General features: G+C 41.4%; 1 protein-coding gene across 2 annotated transcripts; it reads left to right on the top strand.

The window, feature by feature from the left end:
• The first annotated feature begins 14,269 nt into the window (after positions 1-14,269).
• LOC131424313 (uncharacterized) lies at positions 14,270-17,196 on the top strand. Of its 2 annotated transcripts, XR_009227091.1 has the most exons (3): positions 14,270-15,488; positions 16,060-16,202; positions 16,611-17,196. XR_009227091.1 is itself a non-coding variant. In XM_058580529.1 (2 exons), exons 1-2 carry the CDS (start codon positions 15,776-15,778, stop codon positions 16,721-16,723), a joined length of 540 nt encoding a protein of 179 aa, XP_058436512.1. In that variant the 5' UTR covers positions 15,703-15,775; the 3' UTR covers positions 16,724-17,196. The 2 variants fall into 2 exon arrangements, 1 of the variants encoding a protein (XP_058436512.1); XM_058580529.1 differs by lacking the exon at positions 14,270-15,488 and having other exon boundaries at positions 15,703-16,202.
• The last annotated feature ends 6,329 nt before the right edge of the window (positions 17,197-23,525 follow it).

Below are 23,525 nucleotides of genomic sequence, written 5' to 3' on the forward strand. Positions count from 1 at the left end.
AGCAAAGCTCAAGAGAGGTGATTGTGCAATTGTGCACATCTATTTTCTACTCTGTGCTTAGTGGCCTCATTTGGCATCTTGAAATTGATCACAGTGTTAATATTTGCACCATGGAGATAGACTCACTCTTGATCAGAGCTTCACTCCCCAGAACCATGAATGTTTGATGCTACCTTCAAAGTTGTTGGCTGGAATTCAGTCCCAGATCGTCCCGTTTGCCCAATAGGGTGCAGTCCCTAGAAGTCCTACCTATATGGAAGGGCATGAATGGTCTGCATTTCTGAGTTTCCATATTTGACATTCAGACCACACTATCTTCTCTCTTCACACCTCATTGGTGCTTATGACTGTCGACTTTGAAAAAATATTAAGCACATAAAATTTTGCAAGAACTATACAATAAGTACCTGTATATTACCCATCTGGATTCAATAATTAACATTCTCTTTCTCTCCCACACTCTCTTAACCTCATTTTCCTTGTTTCCTCCAAACCTAGAAGGTCAACTGCAAGCATTGTAGCACAACTTTCCTATGAATAGAGGACACTATCCTATATAACTATGATACTGTTATCAAAATAACAGATATCCTTTGATGGTTTCAGAGTAAGGACAGTATTCATATGGCAGTCAAAGCAGGACAAACTTGACTTTCCGCTTGCATAAGTGGACTTTTAGAATCACTCTTTACAACAAGCACACTTAAAAACTTTATAATGAGCTAGACCTATGGGGCACACCTGTAATCCCAGTTACTGCAGGAGGGTGAGGCAATAGTATCATGAGTTTGAAGCTAGCTTGGGCAACCCAGCGAGATCCTGTCTCAAATAAAGTTTTACAATGAGCATGTTGTTTTGCAATCAGAAACAAAATACAATGTTTTTTAAGTTGAGTCTCAAGTCTCAACCCATGCTTGTGGCTAGAAGGCCCTTCATGAATCTGCGCCATCCAGGTCCAGACACCAGGTGGTGCTGTGGGGCTAAACGCAGAAAGCTGATCCAAAGAATAGCAACCTCCAAAATTTTACTAGGGAGGGAACAGGGGAAGGGTGGTTCCACTTTCAAAGTAAATGTCAAAACTTGGAGCAGATCCATGAAAAGATAGGAATGGGTAAATTACAGATAGTTTATTTTAAAGAGCATAATTCTTTTGGGGGGGATAGGTAGAACATTTTTTTCATGGATTCACTGAATCCAAACCCTGTTTCTGCCCTCTCACAGCTGACTTGCTAGTGACAGTTACCTGGATCCAGAGAAGGCTTGGTTTTGTTTCATCATATGTAGGACTACAGGCAGGGATAAGTAAGGATGCATGGAAAACCCTCAGCTCAAAGCTAGATGTGTGGCAAGTACGTACAGCATGTTGATTATAGATTTTTGGGGGGCTGGGTACCGGGGATTGAACTCAGGAGCACTCAACCACTGAGCCACATCCCCAGCCCTGTTTTGTATTTTATTTAAAGACAGGGTCTCACTGAGTTGTTTAGTGCCTGGATTTTGCTGAGGCTGGCTTTGAACTTGCAATCCTCGGGCCTCAGCCTCCCTAGCTGCTGGGATTATAGGTGTGCACCACCACAACCGGTCGACTCTAGTTCTGATTATTCATTTTCCTCCACAACTGAGTCCTATTGGCTGTATCCTAAAGCCTCCACTGCCTCTGTCCCAGTCAGCCAGATTTGCAGAGTTACTTGTTGGTTGCACAGTGGCTCCTTTGGTAAAGTTAGTTAGGTGGCCAGACTGTACCAGGCCACAAAACTCAGAGACTTCTGCATCAATCTGGGCCTTGTGGAGCCTGTCCTCGGTATAAACGTATTCATATTGGCACAAAGGCATCCTAGAATAAACTGACTGCAAGCACCTAAGCTTCAGCCTGCTTCAGCCGATTGCCTCCTGGGCATACACACCAGCATTTTGTGTGTCTTCTAAGGGTGTGTGTGTGTGCAAGGACTCAGGGCTGTTCAAGGTGTCCTGGAGCCTCCCCAACAGCACTCTGCACTGCCTACCTCAGCCCCACCTTCTGGCCTCTCGCTGGTGACATGATATATGTCCTCCCCTGCTTGGCCCTATCTTTCCCCAGGCTTTCTTCTGGGGATGCACACTCTTTCCTTCCTGAATCTACCCAGCATTCTTCAAGAGCAACGCAAATACTGCTGCTGACGCCCCAATCCTGTCTACTATTCTTAGCTCCTTCCTCTGCCTCTGGATTTCTTCACACTAATTCTAGGTCTGGCTTAATTGGCACCCTCAGGGTGTCATTCATCATCTTATCACTCTAGATATTTTCCTCCTGGCACTTATCATTCTCTAAGCTTACAATCATTTATGCATGAGAGCCAGAAAAGTTCATGTTATTGTATTTTAAATATGTTTGGGGCTTCTCTCCCACTGCTTGAGTAATCAGCTCCACAGGCGCAGGGACTTTATCTTGTATGTTGACGGCTTTGTCTTGTTTGTTGAAACAAAGTCTAGTTCAACAACCTGGAATAGGACCTGGCACATAATATATGCTCAATGAAAATTATTGACTGCATGGAGTTCCCTATTTCCAATCTGAAAGCAATCATCTTTTCTGGAAAATTCCCTTAGCTCTTTCTCAGAACCTCTCTGATCATTGTACTTAAACTGACGGTTTGGGAACTGTCTTTATCTTTACCCCGAATGATTAATGAGCAATGTCTACCACCACTCTTGGGTTCAGATCCTTTGGAGCGCCTACCTTGGGGTATAGTACTGCATGGTTGGTTTTGGCTATTTCTTTGGCTTCATGTTTGTCATTTAGCATGGTATGAAATCAGAGCTTAAGAACTGGAAATGCTCCTCAAGGTCACTAATTTGATCACTCTACAGACATGCCACTTAGATGTGCACTTATCAATAAACAGTCTAGAATGGTGCCTGGGACCTAGGGAAGGAGGAGCACATTGTTTTGGCAACAAGGAACCTGCAGGAAGATGTGCTGAGCTGCTGCAGGAAGCTGCCTGACCACCCTATTCTAACCACCCAGAAAGATCCAAAGGCCTGTGACTGGAGGGGCTATTTCCCACTCACTTTAATCCCGCAGGCAGCCTTGGCTGCAGGATGTGTTGATGCCACCATGGCTCAGGCTGGCTTGGAGAATGCTATGGTTTTAATGTGTCCCCCCAAAGTTCATGTGTTGGAAACTTAATGCCAAATTCATATGTCGATGGCAACTGAAAGTGGGGGCTCTGGGAAATGGTCATGAGGGTAGGGTACCCATGATGACATTAGGATCTTCATAGGAAGCAGAAAAGGGACCCCGCTGACATTTTGGCTCTGTCTCACCACGTGATGCCCTCCCCCATGTGACAATACAGCAGGAAGGCCCTCGCCTGGGTCTGAGCAGATACCAGTGCCATCCTTTGGACTTCCCAGCCTCCAGAACCATGAGACAAGTAAATTTCTATTTGTTACAAATGACCCAGTCACGAGTACTTGTTATAGCAACAGAAAATGGACTAGGACAATGGCAAAGGGAAGTGGGCTATTGGGAAATAAGAAAAACAGCAGGATTAGCACTGCAGGAGAGCATCAGCCCAAAGTGGGCCTCGATCCATCTCTACAGGAAGATGCCAGTCAGAGGCTGAGAGCCAGGCTGTTCCTCAGGGTGGGAGTTTCTAGGTGAGGCAGGAGGTCTCCAGCTCCCAAGAAGGGTCTGGGTTGGAAGGTAGAGAAACTAAGGCAGGCCACCAATGCAGCAGGACTGGGGACAAGCTGAAACACCTGGGCTTTCCTATACATTATGAAGGTATGATTCAGAGCAAGATGGGCTTAATCTCTTCTGTGAAGGCTGCGTGGCCACCAGGACCATCAATGAAAAAAAAATGCAGATGAACCCAAATTCAAATCTCAGGCTACTGATTTCTAGCCATGAGACTGTCTCCAAACCTCCTCTGGATGTACATTTTTCCTCATCTGTAATGTGGGGGTTGAGTGACCCTCCGTGGATACTAGTTGCAAAAATTAAATCAGACGATGTATATAAAGCCCTAGCCTAATGAATGACACATCGAAGGTACTCAATTAATGTTATCTATTATAATTTGGTGAAAAGCAGACATTAATACAAGAACAGAGCCCCGATTTCTAGGAAGTTGGCAAGAAATTAAAAGGGAGAAAGACCCTGAAGAAGGCTGATGATGGTGCAATGGGTCTGCTAAATCCTGATCTTTGCTATTTTACTCGGATCACAGAGAGGACAAGAGGAAGTAGAATTCAACTGGGAAATATCAAATTAGTAATCGATACTATAATTAGCAGCAGTATCAGTGTCTGTTCTATAAACAAAACAGGGTGCTTTCTTCTTTCTTCTTTTTTTTTTATTCTTAGGAGAAAGTTGAAAAATCTTCCTGAAAAGAAAAAGAATATGAATGAGATTCAGCAGTTCACACTTGTTTGTATATGTGTGTATATGTGTTGCATGCGTGTGTGCACGCGCATGTGAACTGGGCTCTCTATTGTAGCTTCATTTATGTCCTTCCTACAATTAGAAAGCACCGAGAGAATCAGCATAAGGAACTAGATGGTATTTTTGTATCAGTGACTTTTTCCTGCGTTGCGTTTCTCCTTTGAGCTTTCTTTTCCAGAGCAGTTAGTTTATACAGAACCTGGTCTACTAGACATTGGAAGGGATGGCCACCATTGAGCTGGTGGAGCCAGCCAATGATAATGAGTCTTAGAAATGTGGAACCATATTGTAATGGCAAATATGACTATGATTCTTGGGCTAAAAGGGCAGATAATAAAGTTCAATTATTTATCAAATATCTACCATATACTAGGTAATTGCACAAAATAGTTTGTACAATCAATGTGGCAATCGTGAGGAGTCAAAGATGACCCCAAGGTTTCCAGAAGGCTCAAGTTGCAGAAAAGTGGGGTGGGAGGTTCTGCCAGTTGTATGGAAGGTACGCATGATTTTGTTGGGTTGAAGGCTGTGAATGACAGTGTCACTTTGGGCACCTTGCCACACCAGGAATGGTGGGAGGCTGCATCCGGGAAGGGGCCTCTTGGTCAAATGGAAGGATCTCACATCTGCCACCTACCCCATAGCTCTCAGGTGGTTGGAAGGAGCAACTTTTAGTGCAGTTTCACCAGAAAATGGCCAGATAAGCTTTGAGGGAGGAAGATCTTGTCTTAGATAGATGAGGGCTGATGCCAATGAAATCCCTGCAGTGACCACCAGAACCTGCCTCATCTGTACCTACAACCTGTGAGAACTGAGGGACAACCATGTGACAAGTTGTATATGGAGCAGGGGCACTCTTCCAGGTGTGCTACGTACCTGCCAAGCAGGTAAGATGTGGTTTGTTTAATAAGGTAAAATAGAAACCCACCTTTGTTTTTGTGAGCTGTTTATCAGTCCTCACTTAATCAGGCTAAAACCAACCAATAATCCGGTTAGAATGAGGGCCCATTTGGGAATTCCTGAGTAGGCAGGGGCGGTGGGGGGCACTGTGCTTCTTTCTGTGCCAACCGCATTCCTCCATTTCAGCTTAAAGGCAGGCAACGACCACCGTTGGCTTGGCGGGGGGTGCCCGTGCATCCCGGTTTGCCCTGCACAGCTTCTTTTTACGTTTGTTGTCTTTGCTCCTAAGTAACCCTGACTTTCACTCTCAGAAGAGTTCTAGTTTGAGCTGGGCGTGGTGGCTACTGCCTGTAATTTCAGCTACTTGGGAGGCTGAATTGGGAGAATCACAAGTCTGAGGCTGGCCTGGCAACTTAGCAAGACTCCGTCTCAATATCAAAAATAAAAAGGGCTGGAGCACTCCTGGATTCAATTCCCAGGACTGGGAAGGAAAACAAAACAAAACAAGAGTGTTCCAGCTTGGATGGTACATTACACGGCCACCGTTAGATGACTGAGCACCGTGTGCCACTGGCCCAGTATCCAGGGTCCTGACCCCAACTCCTGTTTCCCAAGTCCTTAGGGCACTGGCCTGGATCAATGTTGTCTCCATGGTATGAGAATTTTGCTGATTGGAAGAAGGTCTGAATTAAGCTAGGTTTTGATCTTGTTTCCAGTGAAATTAGTTTAGATAGTAGATAAAGTAGTTTGTTTTTTTTTTTTCTCCGAACCTTCTACTGTAGCGACTTAGCTTAGAGTCTAACTTGTTGATTGTTTTTTAGGTTGAACCGTGCCACCTCTTTTGAAGGGTCAGGGAGGCATCAGGGTAAAAGGATCCAAGAGAAGACGACTCTTCTTGGTTGCTGTGGACAAAGAACATTTTGTCTGGGGGGTAAAGTGCAAAGCCCAGAACTGGATGTTCAGCAGTTTCTCAGTAATTTATTGTAATAAGAATACAATAATTTTATTATGTTTCCATAAAATCTTTTTTTTCAAAGTGAAAAGTTACCACCACTACCATAGCCACCCCCTCATTTTTAAGTAAATGACAGTATTCATTAAAAAAAAGATTTGAAAAATATTGAAGTAATAAAGAAGAAAATAAAACCTCCTATAATCACACCACTTGAAGGTAACCACTGTTCATCTTTATCTTTTTCTAAGTTAATATAAACAAACAAAATACATGTTTACAAACATGGAATCATGCCAGCCATATTGTTTTGTCTTTTCAAATGCATGGCTGGATATCCTTGCATATAAAGGACATAGAATCTCATTTTGATTTTCTTACTGCCTGAATATTATTTTAAGTACCCCCATTTCACCATTTATTTTCTAACAACACTCTTCTGTTGTTAAACAATTAAATTTTTCTTAATTTGTATAGGGCTTTAGGTGATATCCTTGTATGTGCTTACAGATGTAATTTTACTTGTTTTATATTAGGAGAAATTCTAAGATGTAAAATTGCTTGGTCAAAAGGAATTTAAGGATGTTGACATGCCGATCCCACCTCCAGGAAGACCACGCAGTCTCCCAGTGCTGGTCAGCAGCATTGAGGAGAATGCCCTTACTTTACCGTTTCTGGCTAAGACATTATGGTTCCTAATACATGTGAGGTAATCTGGTAGGGGAAAAGGCTCATTAAAAAAAAATGATTCGAGAAAGCTCTCTGTGTAAGGGAAGATACTCTTTTTGATTGCTGTGTGCATTATAAACATCACTTCACTCTTTACCACTTCTTACATTTGTCTTGTTTTCCATGATATTTAGCAACATAGAGAGAATTACTTATGAATCAAAATCAAGGGGAAAAGGATAAAAATGAGATGTTCAAGCCTATTGTAATATTCTTTTTTAAATTAATTTATTTTAACTAGGTATATATGATAGCAGAATGCATTTTGATTCATTGAACACAATTGCAGCACATATGTGCAGTCATACATGTACCCAGGGTAATGATGTCCATCTCATTCCACCATCTTTCCTGCCCCCATGCACCCTCACTCCCCTCCCTCCCTTTTGCCCAAAGTTCCTCCATTTTTTCCATGCCTCCCCGCTCTCCATTACGGATCAGCTTCCACTTATCAGAGAGACATTCTGCCTTTGTTTTTTAGGGATTGGCTTACTTTGCTTAGCATGATATTCTCCAACTCCATCCATTTACCTGCAAATGCCATAATTTTATTCTCTTCTAATGCTGAGTAATATTCCATGTGTATATATACCACAGTTTCTTTATCCATTCATCTACTGAAGGGCATCTAGGTAAGTGGCTTCCACAGTTTAGCTATTGTGAATTGAGTTGCTATGAACATTGATGGGTTAGTGGCTGGGTTACTACAGTATGCTGATTTTAAGTCCTTTGGGCAGAGACTGAGGAATGGGATAGCAGGGTCAAATGGTGGTTCTAATTCCAAGTTTTCTAAGGAATCTCTGTACTACTTTCCAAAGTGGTTGCATCAATTTGCAGTCCCTCCGGCAATGTATGAGTGTGCCTTTTCCCTCACATCCTCACCAACATTTATTGTTGTCTGTTTTCTTTCTTTTTTTTTTTAATTAAATTAAAACAAGCTTGTATTTGTGTACACTGGAGCTGGCCAGGACTGTCTCTCCCAAAAACCTCGGGCTAGAGATCAGATCCCCTGCTCTCCAGGAAAAAATTTTTATAGCACAAAAAGTTACAAAAGGGGGGTATCTTGGGGACTTACAGCTAACAAGATTTTTTTTTTTTTAATTTTTTATTGTTGGTTGTTCAAAACATTACAAATTTCTTGATATATCATATTTCACACTTTGATTCAAGTGGGTTATGAACTCCCATTTTTACCCCATATACAGATTGCAGAATTACATCAGTTACACATCCATTGATTTACATATTGCCATACTAGTGTCTGTTGTGTTCTGCTGTTGTCTGTTTTCTTGATAACTGCCATTCTGACTGATGTGAGATGAAATCTTAGAGTACTTTTGATTTGCATTTCTCTAATTACTAGAGATGTTGAACATTTTTTTATATATTTGTTGATCAAATGTATATCATCTTCTGAGAAGTGTCTGTTCAGCTCTTTAGCCCATTTATTGATTGGGTTTTTTTTTTTTTTTTTTTTGGTGTTAAGTTTTTTAGTTCTTTATATATCCTGGAGATTAGTGCTCTATCTGACATGTGTGTGGCAAAAATTTGCTCCCAAAATGTAGGCTCTCTGTTCACCTCATTGTTTCTTTTGCTGAGGAGAAGCTTTTTAGTTTGAGTTCATCCCATTTATTGATTCTTGATTTTATTTCTTGTGCTTTAAGAAAGTTGAGGCCTAATCTGACATGATAAAGATTTGGGCCTACTTTTTCCTTTATTAGGCACAGGGTCTCTGGACTAATTCCTAGGTCCTTGATCCACTTTGAGTTGAGTTTTGTGCATGGTGACAGATAAGGGTTTATTTTCATTTCATTGCATATGAATTTTCAATTCTCCCAGCACCATTTGTTGAAGAGACTATTGTTTCTCCATTGTATGGTTTTGGCACCTTTGTCTAGTATGAGATAACTGTATTTATGTGGATTTGTCTCTGTGTCTTCTATTCTGTGCCATTGGTCTACATATCTACTTTGGTGCCAATACAATGCTGTTTTTGTTATTATTGCTCTATAGTATAGTTTAAGGTCTGGTATTGTGATGCCTCCTGCTTCACTTATTCACTTTTCTTTTATTCTTCTTAAAAGAGAATCAAATTATGGCATTTGCATGTAAATGGATGGATATCATTTTGTGTATGGTTTGAGGGTTCAGTTTCTTTCTTTTTCATGTAGCTACCTAGGTTTTCTTGCACGATTTATTAAAGAAATTGTCGTCAAGTAGTCATAGTGCCTGTGTGTATGTGTGAGAGTGTGTGTGTGTGTGTTGGCAGTACTAGAGGCTGAACCTATAGATTCTCTACCACTGATTTACTTCCCTGTTCAATAGTTCCCCTTCTGATTTTTCTCTTCTTTTTTTTGTACTGGAAGTTTAATCCAGGGGCACTTAACCACTGAGTCACATCTCCAGTCCTTTTCATTCTTCATTTTGAGACAGGGTCTTGATAAGTTGCTTAGGGCCTCACTAAGCTACTGAGGCTGGTCTCAAAATTGCAATCTTCCTGCCTCAGCCTCCTGAGCTGCTGGGATTATATGCAGCATGCACCACCACACTCAACATGGCACCCTGGTCAAAGATTCTTTAACCATATATAGGTAGGTTTATTTCTGGGTTCTCTGTTCTGTTCCATGGTCTGTACATCTGTCTTTTTAGGGGCAAATCTATGTCATTACTTCAAATAATGAATAGTTGCATGTATGTGCAGTCCAACTATTATAACTGCATGCTAGAGGAAATTTTTAATTATATTTTCTATCCCTGCTATGGGAAATACTACAAAATAATTTCCCTAAAAATAAATGATCAAAAATATGCAGCCAAAAAGTGTTGGAGAAAATATTGTTAATAGGAAATTAATTTATTAAAAATATATTTTGGGGATTTGTGATGCTGTGGTATTTGTTAGTTTTTTAAAATTTTTATAGCTTTACCTTACCTCATTTAAAAATTAAGTCTTTGCGTCTGGGGGTATAGCTCAGTGGTACAATGCATTCTTAGCACATGTGAGGGCCTGGGTTTGATCCCCAGTACCAATAATGATTTTGTACATAATTTTGTATTTATATTATTATATAATTTATATTATTATATAATGGGGGTACCAGGGATTGAATTCAGGGGCACTTGACCACTGAGCCATATCCCCAGCCCTATTTTGTATTTTATTTAGAAACAGGGTCTCACTGAGTTGCTTAGGGCCTTGTTTTTGCTGAAGCTGGCTTTGGACTCACGATCCTCTTGCCTTAGCCTCCTGACCCAATGGGATTACAGACATGCACCACTGCACCTGACTTGTTATATTATTTTTGTTAGAAACCTCCACAAAACCTGGATATGCCTCTGGGTGTGGTACATTGATATAAGTGGCAGAGTAAAATTTGGTAGTTTGTAAAACTTAATAAAGATGAAAGTACAGTGAAAACATTGATATGAATTCTTGTCTGCTATAGTTTGGATCTGGAATGTCTCCCAAATGCTCATGTGTCGAGAACTGGGTCCTCAGCTGGTGGCGCTGTTTTTTTAAATCTTAATTTGTTCATTGTAGTTGTACATGACCATAGAACCTATTTTGATACATTTACAAACATGGAATGTATCTTGTTCTAGAATCCCAGTATTGTGGATGTACAAGATATTGAGATTCACTGTGGTACATGGTGGCACTATGGGAAGGTGGTAAACACGTCAGGAAGTGGAGTCTAGTTACAGGAAGTAGGTCACTGAAAGTGTTGCTTTGAAGGCTTTATTCTGTCCCCATCCTTACCCACCCCTCCCTCTCTCCTTCCTACCACCATGAGGTGAACAGTTCCACCACACAACACAGTCCCGTAGTGATGGGGGCAAATAAGTATAGTGTGAAATGGAGCCAAAACACATCTTTCCTCCTTGAAGTTGTTTTTCTCGGGTATTTTGTCACAGGAATGAAAAGCTTACTAACACAAGGTACAAAAAAAGAGGAAGGGAAGTTGTGGGATGACTAAAGAACTAGAGGATGAGGAGAGATGTGGACCCTACTGATAACACCTCTCTCCCCACTTCCACTACTCTGCCATGTGCAACTGCTGCTTTCTTTTTCCTTTTCCCATTAACTTGCTTCTATGGATTGGTGAGACAATAATTCATGCAATTAGCACTGAACTGTGAAAAACTGACAGCTATGTCCATAACCCAAATCACATTATTTATAATTCTAAAAATATATTATTATAGAGTGCTCTAGGGAACTATTTTGAACTCAGGGCTTTGTGCCCCTGTTAGCTGCTAGGCAGGTACTTTTAGAGGTAACTACCTATGGGGAGTGGGAGCGGGAACTGCTGCTCCTTTAAATGACTGTTACATTCCATTGAAGTTGTTTTGTTTCAAGGTCCTCCAGAGAGGCAAAGACCCAGCCAAAATCACTGAGTCAGTCTGACTCACTCTTCTGAGGTAAATTTGCTGGTTAGAATACTAAATTCTCTGCCCAGGAGGTTTCTTGGTCTACCATTAAAATTTTTATTATCATAATTATTAACACATTAATCATACAAATTAATGGAATTCACTATGATATTTCCACACATAGGGACATGGTGCATGGATTGTGCCCATTCACACTTCTACCTTTCCCCTACCCCTGACACACTTCCCATTCCCTAGTAATCCCTCTTCTTCTTACAGGTTATCTTTTGTCTTTCCCCAGTTTTCACATATGAAAGAGAACATGTGATAATTGTCTTTCTGTGTCTGGCTTATTTTACTTAATGTAATGTCCTTCAGTTCCAGCCATTTTGTTGCAAATGACAAGGTTTCATTCTTTTTTATGAATGAATAATACTCCATTGTGTATATATCATATTTTCTTTATACATTCATCTATTGACAGGCACCTAGGCTGCTTTCATATTTTAGCTATTGAAAATAGTGCTGCAGTAAACATGGGTATGCAGGTATCTCTTTTGTGTGCTCACTTAATTTCCTTTGGATATATACTCAGGAGTGGGATAGCTGGATCCTATGGTAATTCTATTTTTAGTTTTTTTTTGAGGAACCTTCTTACTGCTTTCCATAGTGGCTGTACTAATTTACTTTCCCACCAAGAGTGTGTAAGAGATCCTTTTACCTGCATCTTTGCCAGCATTTATTGTTATTTATATTTTTATTTATTTATTTGATACTGGGGATTGAATCCATGGATGCTTTACTACTTAGCTACATCCCCAGTCCTATTTTGAGACAGGTTTTCCCTAAGTTGCTGAGGCTGACCTTGAACTTGTGATCCTTCTGCCTCATCCTCCCTAGTTTCTGGGATTACAAATGTGTACCACCAAGCACAACTATTTTTTATTCTTGATGATCTCTATTCTGACTGGACTGCAATGGTATCTCATTGCAATTTTAATTTGCATTTCCCTAATAGCTGAAGATATTGAACATTAAGAAAAGTATTGGCCATTTGTATTTCTTCTTTTGAGAAGTGTCTATTCATATCATTTGCCCATTTTTAAATTGCATCACTTGGTTTTAGAGTATCTGAGTTCTTTATATATTCTGGATATTGTCTGTCAGATGAATAGCTGGCAAAAAATCTCTCTCATTCTGTAGCATGTCTTTTCACTCCATTAATTGTTTTTCTGCTATGCAGAAGCTTTTAATTTTGTATAATTCATTTATCAATTCTTGCTTTTATTTCCTGAGCTATTAAGAGTCCTATTCAGGAAATCATTGCCTGTGACAATGTATTAAAGTGTTACCCTACGTTTTCTTCTAGTAGTTTCAAAGTTTCAGGTTTTACATTAAGGTTTTGATCCATTTTAAGTTGATTTTTATACATGGTTAGAGATAGGAATTGTTATGATTTGAATATCAGGTGTTCCTCAAAAGCTCATGTGGGAGACAATGCAAGAATATTCAGAGGTGAAATGATTGACCAATTAATCCTCTAGTGGGATTAACCCAATTAACCCTCTAGTGGGATTAACTGAGCAGTAAACATGGCCAGGTGGGTTATGGCTGGAGGAGACGGGTCATTGGGGTGTGTCTTTGGGGTATATATGTTGTATCTGGCGAGTGGAGTCTCTCTGCTTTTTGATTATCATGTGGAGCTGCTTCTTTTCAGCACACTCTTCCACCATGATGTTCTGCCTCACCTTGAGCCCCAAGGAATGGAGCTGGCTCTCTGTGGACTGAGACTCTGAAACTGTGATCCCCAAGTAAACTTTCCCTCCTTAAAATTGTTCTTGTCAGGTCTTTTAGTCACAGCAGCAAAAAAGCTGACTAAAACAGGGGTTCAGCCTTCTACATATGGATATCTAGGTTTCCTAGCATCATTAAAAAAAGGCTATCTGTTCTCTGATGTGTGTTTTTGGCACTTTCCCAAGAATCATTTGACTCTAGATGCATGGATTTATTTCTGGTTTATATATTCTGTTCCATTGATCTATAATGTCAATCTATAATGCTCTTTTTGTTACTATGGCTCTGTAGTGTGTCTTGAAATCAAGTATTTGTTCTCTTTTTGCTCACAACTGCTTGGGTTTTCGGAGTCTTTTGTGCTTCCATATAAATTTTATGATTTTTTTTAGTTCTGTGAAGAATTTCATGGGTATTCTGGCGGGGATTGCATTGACTGTACAGCTTATTTTGGGCAGAATAGACAGTTTAACAATATTAATTCTTCCAATCCATGAACATGGGAGGTCTTTCCACCTTTTCATGTCTTCTTCAATTTCTTTCTTCAGAATCTTGTAATTTTCATTGTAGAGGTCTTCCATTTCCTTAGTTAAGTGCAATCTTCATTCATGTGTACTCATCATTGTGTCTGTGTATATGTGTGGTGAGCCGCTTCTGCCGTTTCTGCAGACTATGGTCGCCATTACAAGATGACGCTGGCTCCGCTGTGGTCTGTGACAAACAACTCCTTATCTGGGAGAGTTGGCACATGATTTTTCACCACCCTGTACATCACCCTGTGAGAAAGCTCCACGCGGCAGCTTCGCATTGGGGCTTGAGATGCTTTATTAAGGCTGGGAGGGGCATCCGAGAGGGAGAAGAAGAAATATCAAGGGCCTGAATAAACTGCTGAAAGAAGATTCCTGAGTTGCGTCTTCCTTGCGGGCAAGGGGTCGCGACAAGTGGTGCCAAAACCCGGGAACCAGAACTTTCAGCAGTCAGGGGTGGTGCACCGGTTAGTCCCAGGTAAGTGGGATCCGCGACCAAAGCGGGGTTAGTCCCAATAAGTGGGATTCGCGACCAAAGCGGGGTTAGTCCCAGGTAAGTGGGATCCACGACCAAAGCGGGGCAGCTCCTCTGTAATGAAAGAGAGAGCCTTACATTTTATTGCAGCTGCACTGTGTACTTTCGCTTTTGTTTTCTGTGTTTCTTTTGTTGTGTCATTTCGCTTTTGTTTTTTGTGCTTCTTTTGTTGTTGTGATGACAGGGACGCTCCCCTGTAAAAGGAAGAGAGCGGGGACTTTTGTACTTTCACTTTCTTTATAGCTCTAAAAACATTATGGGCGTTGCTTCTTCAAGCCCAATTTTGTTGGCCCTAGATGGGTTGTTACATTCAAAAGGACTTAAGATAAAGCAGAGTACTTTGCAGATGTTTTTAAGAGAAGCTGATATAGCGGCTCCTTGGTTTGCTTTTTCAGGGAGTCTTACGGTTCCCAGCTGGGACAAATTAGGGAAAGATCTAGATTTCGCTCATGAGCAAGGTACCTTGCAGGGTGGCATTATACCACTTTGGAAGTTAGTTAGAGGATGTATAACAGATGGTAAATGCCAGGAAGCTGTGAGTGAGGGTCAAGCTATTCTTGAGCAGCTGCATGAGGAAAAATCTGAAGGATCATGTAGTGAAGTGGCAGAGAGTATTAAAAGTAACAGTAGTGAGAAGGCAAAAGAGCCTGAAGATAAAAATAGGAGAAGGCTCTACCCAGACTTGACCGAATTAAAAATGCCTGAGAACACAAGCGACTCAGAGAGTTCTGAGGACCTTGATATATTGTTACAACAACTACATAAGATAAAAATGAAAAAGAAGAAAAAGGAGACACAGGGCACGCAGGCCTACTATAAGAAGGGGAAGGGAGTTAACATCGGTCAACAAAACTCTGAGGAGGAGGAGGTAGAATATCTAGAAGAAGATATGGTGCCGATTGCCCCACCTCCGTATGTGGGGGGAGCCAAGGTTCCGGGAGATCTTTTCATGCACAAGTTTGGAGGACAGTTAATACAGATATGGGACTTGCATACCCTGTATTTCAGGACAATAACAGGGGAAGATATCATGAGCCTTTAGACTTTAAGATAATTAAAACCTTGGCAGAATCTGTCCGCACTTATGGCATAGATGCTGCTTTCACTCTCACTCAGGTGGAGGGACTTACTAGATTTTGCATGACTCCCTCAGATTGGGCTAGTCTAGTCCGCGCTTGTGTTTCCCCAGGGAAATATTAGGAGTCCAAAGTTGGCTGTTTAATGTTTCTGGCAGTACCCAAGACTCGGAGCGAGGTAGGAGGCTTAAAATTTCTGCAAATAATTCACAATTATCTAATGCTACATTACCCTCCGCAGCAGTCTGTCTCCAATCTCCGTTCCTGTTTCTTTTGGCTAATGATACATCACAGGGGATGCTTAATTGCTCTAATATTACCTGTTATTTGTCTGAGTGTTGGAATGGCTCCTGGACTATGACAATGGTTATGAAAATTCCAACTTTTGTCCCGATCCCGGTTACTGCAGATCCAGAGTCATTTCCTATTGTTGAACTGATTAGAGCCCATAGAGATTTTGGAATTATGGCAGCTATAGTGACAGCTGTGGCGGTATCTGCTGCTGCAGCAGTTACAGCTGGAGTAGCCATGGCCAGCCAGGTACAAACTGCTGCCACTATTAATCAGGTTATTCAACAAACATCCACCATACTTGAATCTCAAAGTAGAATTAATCAACACATTTTATCTGGGATTCTGGCTGCTAATCAAAGGATAGATCTACTTCAAGCTCAAGTTGAGGAATTGTCTGATCTAGTACATTTGGGTTGTATTGATCAACGTGCACATTTATGTATAACCTCTGTCAGATTTTATGATTCCAGAAATGCCTCCCGCATCATCGGGGAGTATCTATCCGGAACCTGGTCCATGGAAGCAGAAAACTTGATCCAGTCTCAACTAACTCAGATTGCTGTTTTGAACAGTACCCGTGTCGATCCCGTGACTTTGGGTCAGTTCACCGATTGGATATCTTCTGCTTTTTCCTTCTTCAAAGAGTGGGTGGGGGTAGGCATTTTTGGTGCAATGTGTTGCTTCGGTATGTTCCTCTGTTTGTGGTTTCTCTGTCGCCTTAAGGCCCGCAGTGCTCACGATAAGGCTATGATCATACAAGCTCTTGCAGCTTTAGAAAATGGCAACTCGCCTCAAGTCTGGCTTGCGCATCTTAAGCAGTAAACCTTTGTCATGGTCGTTACACCCCAAGTTATTATAACATTGCACTGGGATAGACATGACTTTCCTTGTTATTCTCTTAGTGTTGGAAAGCACTTGCACTCTGCCGGTCTTACTGCCATTGCACGCAGATGGGTTTCCACACTAGTACTTTTCTATCGCCTTAAAGTCCGTGCCTTTCTTTCAGGGTGCTGTCAACTTGTTTGTCGTTATAAACAGCCACAGTTCAGCCTCAGCTATCCCCCTTCGTCCACCATCGTCACGATACAGGATGCGAGGCAAGGCACTGCACTTGAGTGATCCTTGACGTGGACCTCAAGGAGAGCATGTCCTATTGCATGCGGGTTCGACGCGTCCACGCCCCGCCCCACGAAAAAAGGCGTCGGCTGATATGGCTTCAGATCTGGGGAAGGCGCCTCCTTAGGACTGAGTCATACTATGCAGCCACTTCTGCACAGTGGGATAGGACCTCTACTCTCGCCTGTATTGTTTTAAGAAAACAGAAAAGGGGGAACTGTGGTGAGCCGCTTCTGCCGTTTCTGCAGACTATGGTCGCCATTACAAGATGACGCTGGCTCCGCTGTGGTCTGTGACAAACAACTCCTTATCTGGGAGAGTTGGCACATGATTTTTCACCACCCTGTACATCACCCTGTGAGAAAGCTCCACGCGGCAGCTTCGCATTGGGGCTTGAGATGCTTTATTAAGGCTGGGAGGGGCATCCGAGAGGGAGAAGAAGAAATATCAAGGGCCTGAATAAACTGCTGAAAGAAGATTCCTGAGTTGCGTCTTCCTTGCGGGCAAGGGGTCGCGACATATATGTACAGCTATTGTGAATGGGATTGTTTCTGTGATTTCTTTCTCTCTCTTCCAGAAACAATTTTAAGGTTTGCAGGGTTGTGTGTGGATCAGTTTGATTAAAGAAGTTTAAACCTTTAGGTCATGGAAGAAATTACTGTGAATTATCATAGCTGATACTGAATCTGTGCCTAATGACATGGTATAAGCAATATAGACACACTATTAATGTCTTTGTTTCTAGACAATCATATACTCAATTGTTGAGATCTGAGGTGAAGACTGAGTGTGAAAGTTTTCCAGAAAATTGGATTCATCTTGGAATTCTTTGGGGAAGTAAATTTTGAGAGGTGGAATTTGGGGAAAGTTGTTTTGTAATTTCCTAAAGTCAAATTTGACCATGGCTTGTTGAGAATTACTCATAATTAAGTACTCATGGATTTCAGATATTTGAAGATTAAGCATTCCTCTAGTGGCTTGGAAGATGGTGTTTGTTTAGAAGTAATACATGTTCAAGTTTCCCCAGTTAATGGATTGTCCAGCAAGATCACAGTTTCTGTGCTAGTAGCAGAAGATGTCCAGGGAAGAGTTAGCAGCAGCAGCAGCAGCAGCCGGCATCCTATTTATAATGGAGGCAGAGACAGCATAGAACACAAAATAATCAGGCTGCTGCCCCATCATAAGGTAAAGATTTAATGCTTCAGTCACCTTGGGGTTTAACACTTTCTCAAATCAAGGGATGTTGAGGGCTTCAAGGGGCCCATGATCCAAGACTGCAGTACTATGAAATATACTTCAATTTCACCCTCTGGAAAGACACTTCCTATTGAATTGATTGCCTTTTCCACATTGGAACTAAAACTGATATTACACTGTGGGCTGATAATTCTGCAGGATGAAAGCATTCTGACTTTCCAGCAACCACATTTCTTTTGAATGCTCAGAATTTGGATTATACTGTGAAAAAATTACAGCAGAACCACCTCCTCTCACCTCATCAAACTTCATGGTTTCAAATCCAAGGCCAGAAAATGTTCCTGACCTGAGACACATCCATTTGCCTTGAAGAATTCCCTCCATGCTCTATGACATAGACATTAGTGAATGCTGACATTACGGAACATGGACTTCCACAGAAAGAAGGGCCCAATGTGTGCACCATGAAGTAGGATTGGCCAGCTCAGTTTCTTGAAAGACAGCAAGACAAATTTAACTTTTTTTCAAACCCACTGATATTGCCTCTAACAGACAGATCTGTTAGGCCATTAGGAAGGATTTCTGTAAAACCTGGGTAAGATTTAGAATGTGGTCCTGAAAATGACCACTATGCAATAATTGCTGTAAAAAATCAGGTTGGAGTTGACTTCATATGACACCTTGCAGGTGGGGACAGGCAGAGAAGTTTTCTTCAAAGAGTTCTTCTAAAAGTGGCAGTCACAAAAGTGATGGCGGCATTCTACTTTTTGCCATAGATGGCAGAGAGAAAAAAGTTGGGCTGCCCAGCCCTCTTCCTTAGCCGCCAAGGTCAGCACCTCACTTAGAGCCAGTCCTGGCAGTAGAGAGATGGCAGCAAGTGTAGAGAGGTGATTGGCATTTGGTAATCTGGGTGAGAGTTTTCCAGGCTATTATAAAGTACGATGCACAAGGTACATTTCTAAATACTGAAAGCATTTTGCTGTGAATGTACATTGTGCCACCAATTAAAGCCTTTGGTGATACCACAGCAGGATGCCAGGCAGCAATGTGATCACCGATCATCAGGACTTTAATGGACTTACTGATGAGTGGTACAGTACCACCAAAGTCCAAAGCCAGTAATTTATGTTTACCCCGTGTTACCAGCTCAATACAAACTAATTTCAAAATTGCAGCTGGAGGTGTTAACAGGAGAATAATCTTCTGAGTGGATGATTATTTTATCAGTCTCAAGTTATACAGACTGGTCATTGAGTAGTATAAGTCTGTGCCTTTCTAACTGGGCTGCCACCTCTGTTACAGTGTAGATTTCTGAGGTATACAAGAATGAATTGTTGCCATAAATCCTTTCAAAGAAAATACACCTAATTTCAGGAATGTTGTGTCCTGATTAATACAGAGCTCTGTGTAATCCTTCCTTCACATTTCTAATTTTTATAAGTTGTTAATAGACCTTTATTTTATTTATTTACTTACATGTGGTGCTGAGAAATGAACCCAGTGCCTCACACATGCTAGGCAAGTGCAGTACCACTGAGCCACAACCCTAGCCCTTCCCTTCACATTTAATAATAGTTTCCACTAAGTTGTGATATTGCATAAGCCTGTATCACTAATCACAATCATCTGAAATGTGACGTGTGCCTTTTCCATCAAAAGGGTACAAATCTTGTGTTGACATATGCACATTTCTTATGGTTCTACAAGTGATTACTATTACAGAGTAATCAGAATTTTAGTCTTTTAAGGCCAAAATCAGGTTACAGAATCCTTCACAGCATTTTGTTAGGTATTGAAAAAGTGTTTCTGTGCCGGGTTTCTGTTCTTGCGACTAAAAGGCTCAGGGGTCACTCCAGGTAAACTGAGCTAACTGGGCTGCACAAAATAACCACACAAGAGACACAAATACCTTTTTCTTTGGGGTTGCTGTGACGGCTCCTCTGACCTTAAGGGTCCACAGAAAGAGAGAGAGCGAGGGCACGCGCTGACCCCTTTTATTGAGGAGAAGCTATTCAAATGAGGCAAGGGGTTAGGTTTCAGGGGGCTGAGTCTATCTTCATGATGTCCACTGTCAGCAGGTTGACTGACACCTGGGTAGGCCACACCCAAGGGCACAGTAAGAGAAGGGGACACACACAAGGCACTTCCATGGAAGATTCTATCCCTAAACAGGGCAAGGGGTTATATTACAAAGGAACAGGTGAGCATAGCTTCACCCATGCGCTGTAGCAAGACACACCCATGCACGAGACACTGACCCTCGGACCCAAGAAGGGTGGGGAAAGCTCTGCCACATTTCTGTGACTGAGCGCCTCAGCACCTAGCCAGGGAGTGTGACTCAGTCACGTGTAAGGTTGGTCTCCCACATTTCTGGGATCTCATCATTCACTTCTTGAATTTCCCACATGAATAAAATGTGATGGAAGCCCTTGATTTCAGTCTCCATCCTACTTTCATCTTAGAATCTCATTACCCATTCCTGAAGTCCATTATACTTGGCAAGTCCAATATACTCATAAGACAAATATGCTTCAAGCTGTTGAGCTATTCCAATGTGTCATGTAGAACCAGTGGTACCTGATGAACTTTATCAGCATTCCCAAGCATCCGAATCTGTGACATTTGCTTCCATGCATTTTCTAGAAGGAAAGTAGATTGTCTACTATGCAAGAACCCAATCTCTTCTAGCCTTGATAAAATGAAACTGTAGTATATAACTGAGAAATAAGCTGCATAGTGTCACTAACTCTATAACTTTCATGAATACAAAGAACAATGCTTGCATAGTCTTTAATTTTATTTTTGAGACATATATAATAAAGATTGCCAGTGTAAATCTTTAGATCTGCTTCTCCATCAGAAAGCAATGCTCCACCCAATCCCAGCTATTAACTTCACAATATGTATATGTGAGTCTTTAGTTTTCTAATCTCCCATAGCCCCTCACTGGAACCCACTAGTTTGGCCACACTACTGGTGGCAGCAGTAACTCATATGACTTACTCTGCAGGCTGCTGTGCAAGCCAGATTTTGTAGTAATACCTGGACACATTGGTCCAGCTGATGAACTGTGTCTTCCATTGTGAGCTGAGGTGATTTCCTCAGGCTCCACATAGTGACTATATTTCAAATGGCCTCAGAAGAGGAAGATTCTGGAATTGCTGCTTCAACTGTCTAATGACAACATGAATCATGGTTCCCCCAAGTCCAAATCTACTAACCCCAGCTTCTCTGCCAAATTCTCGAAATGCTTCCTAGTTGTCTAGGCTTTTAGAATAGACAAATTCAATCTCTTAGTATCTATACTGCTTGCACTCTATGAAGATTACAAATGTGGAATGATCCTTTCATGGTGAATCTCCACCAGAAGCACTTTGATAAGGCCTGATCTTCTTGCTGCAGACTCAGTGTGGCTGATTGTTTTAGTTTTTTTGCTGCACTAACTTAAAGACCTGACCAGAACAATTTATTTGGGAGCTCATGGTTTCAGAGGTCTCAGTCCGTATACAGCAGACTCCATTCCTCGGGGCTCAAGGTGAGGCTGAACATCATGGCAGAAGGGTGTGGCATAGGGAAGCAGCTCACATGATGATCAGAGGCAGAGACAGACTCCACTAGCCAGATACAAAATCTATACCCAAAGCCACATCCCCAATGCCCCACCTCCTCCAGCCACATCCTACCTGCCTTTAGTTACTACTCAATCCCATCAGGAGATTAATTCACTGATTGGGTTAAGGAGCTTATAATCCAATCATTCCTTCTCTGAACCTTCTTGCATTTTTTTACACATGAGATTTTGGGGGACACCTCACATCCAAACCATAACTTGATGTTGCTTTTAACTGGCCCAATCTTCAGAGCAGAGGTGCTCTGTTGCTTGTTTCTCTCAACAATGTTCCCCAAGACCTCAGCTTCAGTGGGGTCTCCAGCAAATATTTCTGTGCCATAATCATTGATGTACTGCACACTTAATGGTCAATGTGATCCAAACAGATAATCTGCAGGAATCTCTCCTGCTGCTTCCCAAATGGTCTGCTGATGGGATTAGCAGATCGTCCTGGATTGATAGCAATGGCATCAATGACTCTCCAGACTTTGTTATGGTCTTCTAGTGCCTGAGAATAAAATAATAAAAAAAAAAATCCAGTTTTACCTTTGTTTTTTAGTTTTACTCCTAAATGTGTTGCAAGAGTAATGTTTATTATAAGATAAATAATGTAAGTCTTTAATGATTGTTAATATAGAGGACTGTGGTAGTTCAAGTTTAACAAAACATGTTTCTTTATCTTTTCCTCCTTACTATCTAACACAATGATTCCCAAATTTTGGAGTGTATTAAAAATCCAGGAACTTTGCTAGATCTCCGTGTTCCTGATCCTTCTTGGAAAAATTCTGACGTAGCACAGCTACAAGGGAGAGGTTGAGTGGGACCATCAACATGCAATGATTCTGATGGAAGCGTTCCTAAGACACTTCTCTGAGGGGCATGAATGTAGAGAAGTGGACATTAGATAGACACAAAATGACAATATCAAAAATAATTATTTATTTACTGAAGGCCATGTGAATCCTGGCTGGCCAGAGGGCTTGCCTCAGGCAGACAGTGGCAGAGGAGAGGTACCTGACTTAGGGGAAAGCTTTATGAATTCCGTCTCCCAGCACAGGTAGAATATCCACTGATGGAGACAGGACTCTGACTTTGTGGAACAAACTAGCAGGCTAATTGGGCTCTAACCAATGAAGAGAGAAACCCAGAGGAATTATTCACTTAATAAAGCTCCCATTTTATGCAACAGTAATAGCCACATCACTTGAATGTGATTTTGTGGTTCCTCCTGACAAATATTTGTAGAAATACAGAGGAAGCTATAGTTCTCTCCTCCCAATGTAATAGTAGCATAACATTTAGTCAATATTTTATCAGGGTATATATAGCTTGTGAAAGATAAAGGATGACCACAAATCCTATTTATCAAATGGTAGTGTTTTTTTCCTCTTCCATTCTATCTGGGTTAGACCACGATGGCTCAAACCAATAGAACATGGCAAAAGTGACACTGTGCCAATTCTGGGAACCTAGCTTTTAAGATAACTTGCAGCATTCACCTTGTTTTTTGGTGCCCTGAGCCACCATATAAAAAGTCAGCCTGTCCTGCTGAGAGACCACACAGAGAGGTTCTGAGAAAGAGGAGGCCCCAGCTTGTATCTTCCAGGTGTTCTGCAAACAAGTGTACCAGGCGCATAAGTGAAGCATCTTGGCCAACCTAGACTAGCTTCACTGTCAGCTGCATGCCACCCAGTGAGTTAGTCCATAGTACTCTGAAACAGAAGAATCCCCCAATCAGGCCCTGGTCAATTTTGTGAATTGCTACATCTTAACATATAATGAAAGAGTTATTGTTTCAAGCTACTAAATTTGATTTTTTTTACAAAGTTTTGAGAACTAGAATACACTTTACTTCTTTTTTTTATTTTTTATTTTTTTAGTTGTAAATGGACACAGTATCTTTATTTTTATGTGGTGCTGAGGATTGAACCTAGGGTCTTACACATGCAAGGCAAGCACTCTACTACTGAGCTACAACCTCAGCCCCTTTACTTACCT

Source organism: Marmota monax, unplaced genomic scaffold (assembly GCF_021218885.2).
Source record: "Marmota monax isolate L192 unplaced genomic scaffold, Marmota_monax_Labrador192_F-V1.1 WCK01_AAM20220418_F8-fsc00066, whole genome shotgun sequence".
Lineage (NCBI taxonomy): Eukaryota > Metazoa > Chordata > Mammalia > Rodentia > Sciuridae > Marmota > Marmota monax.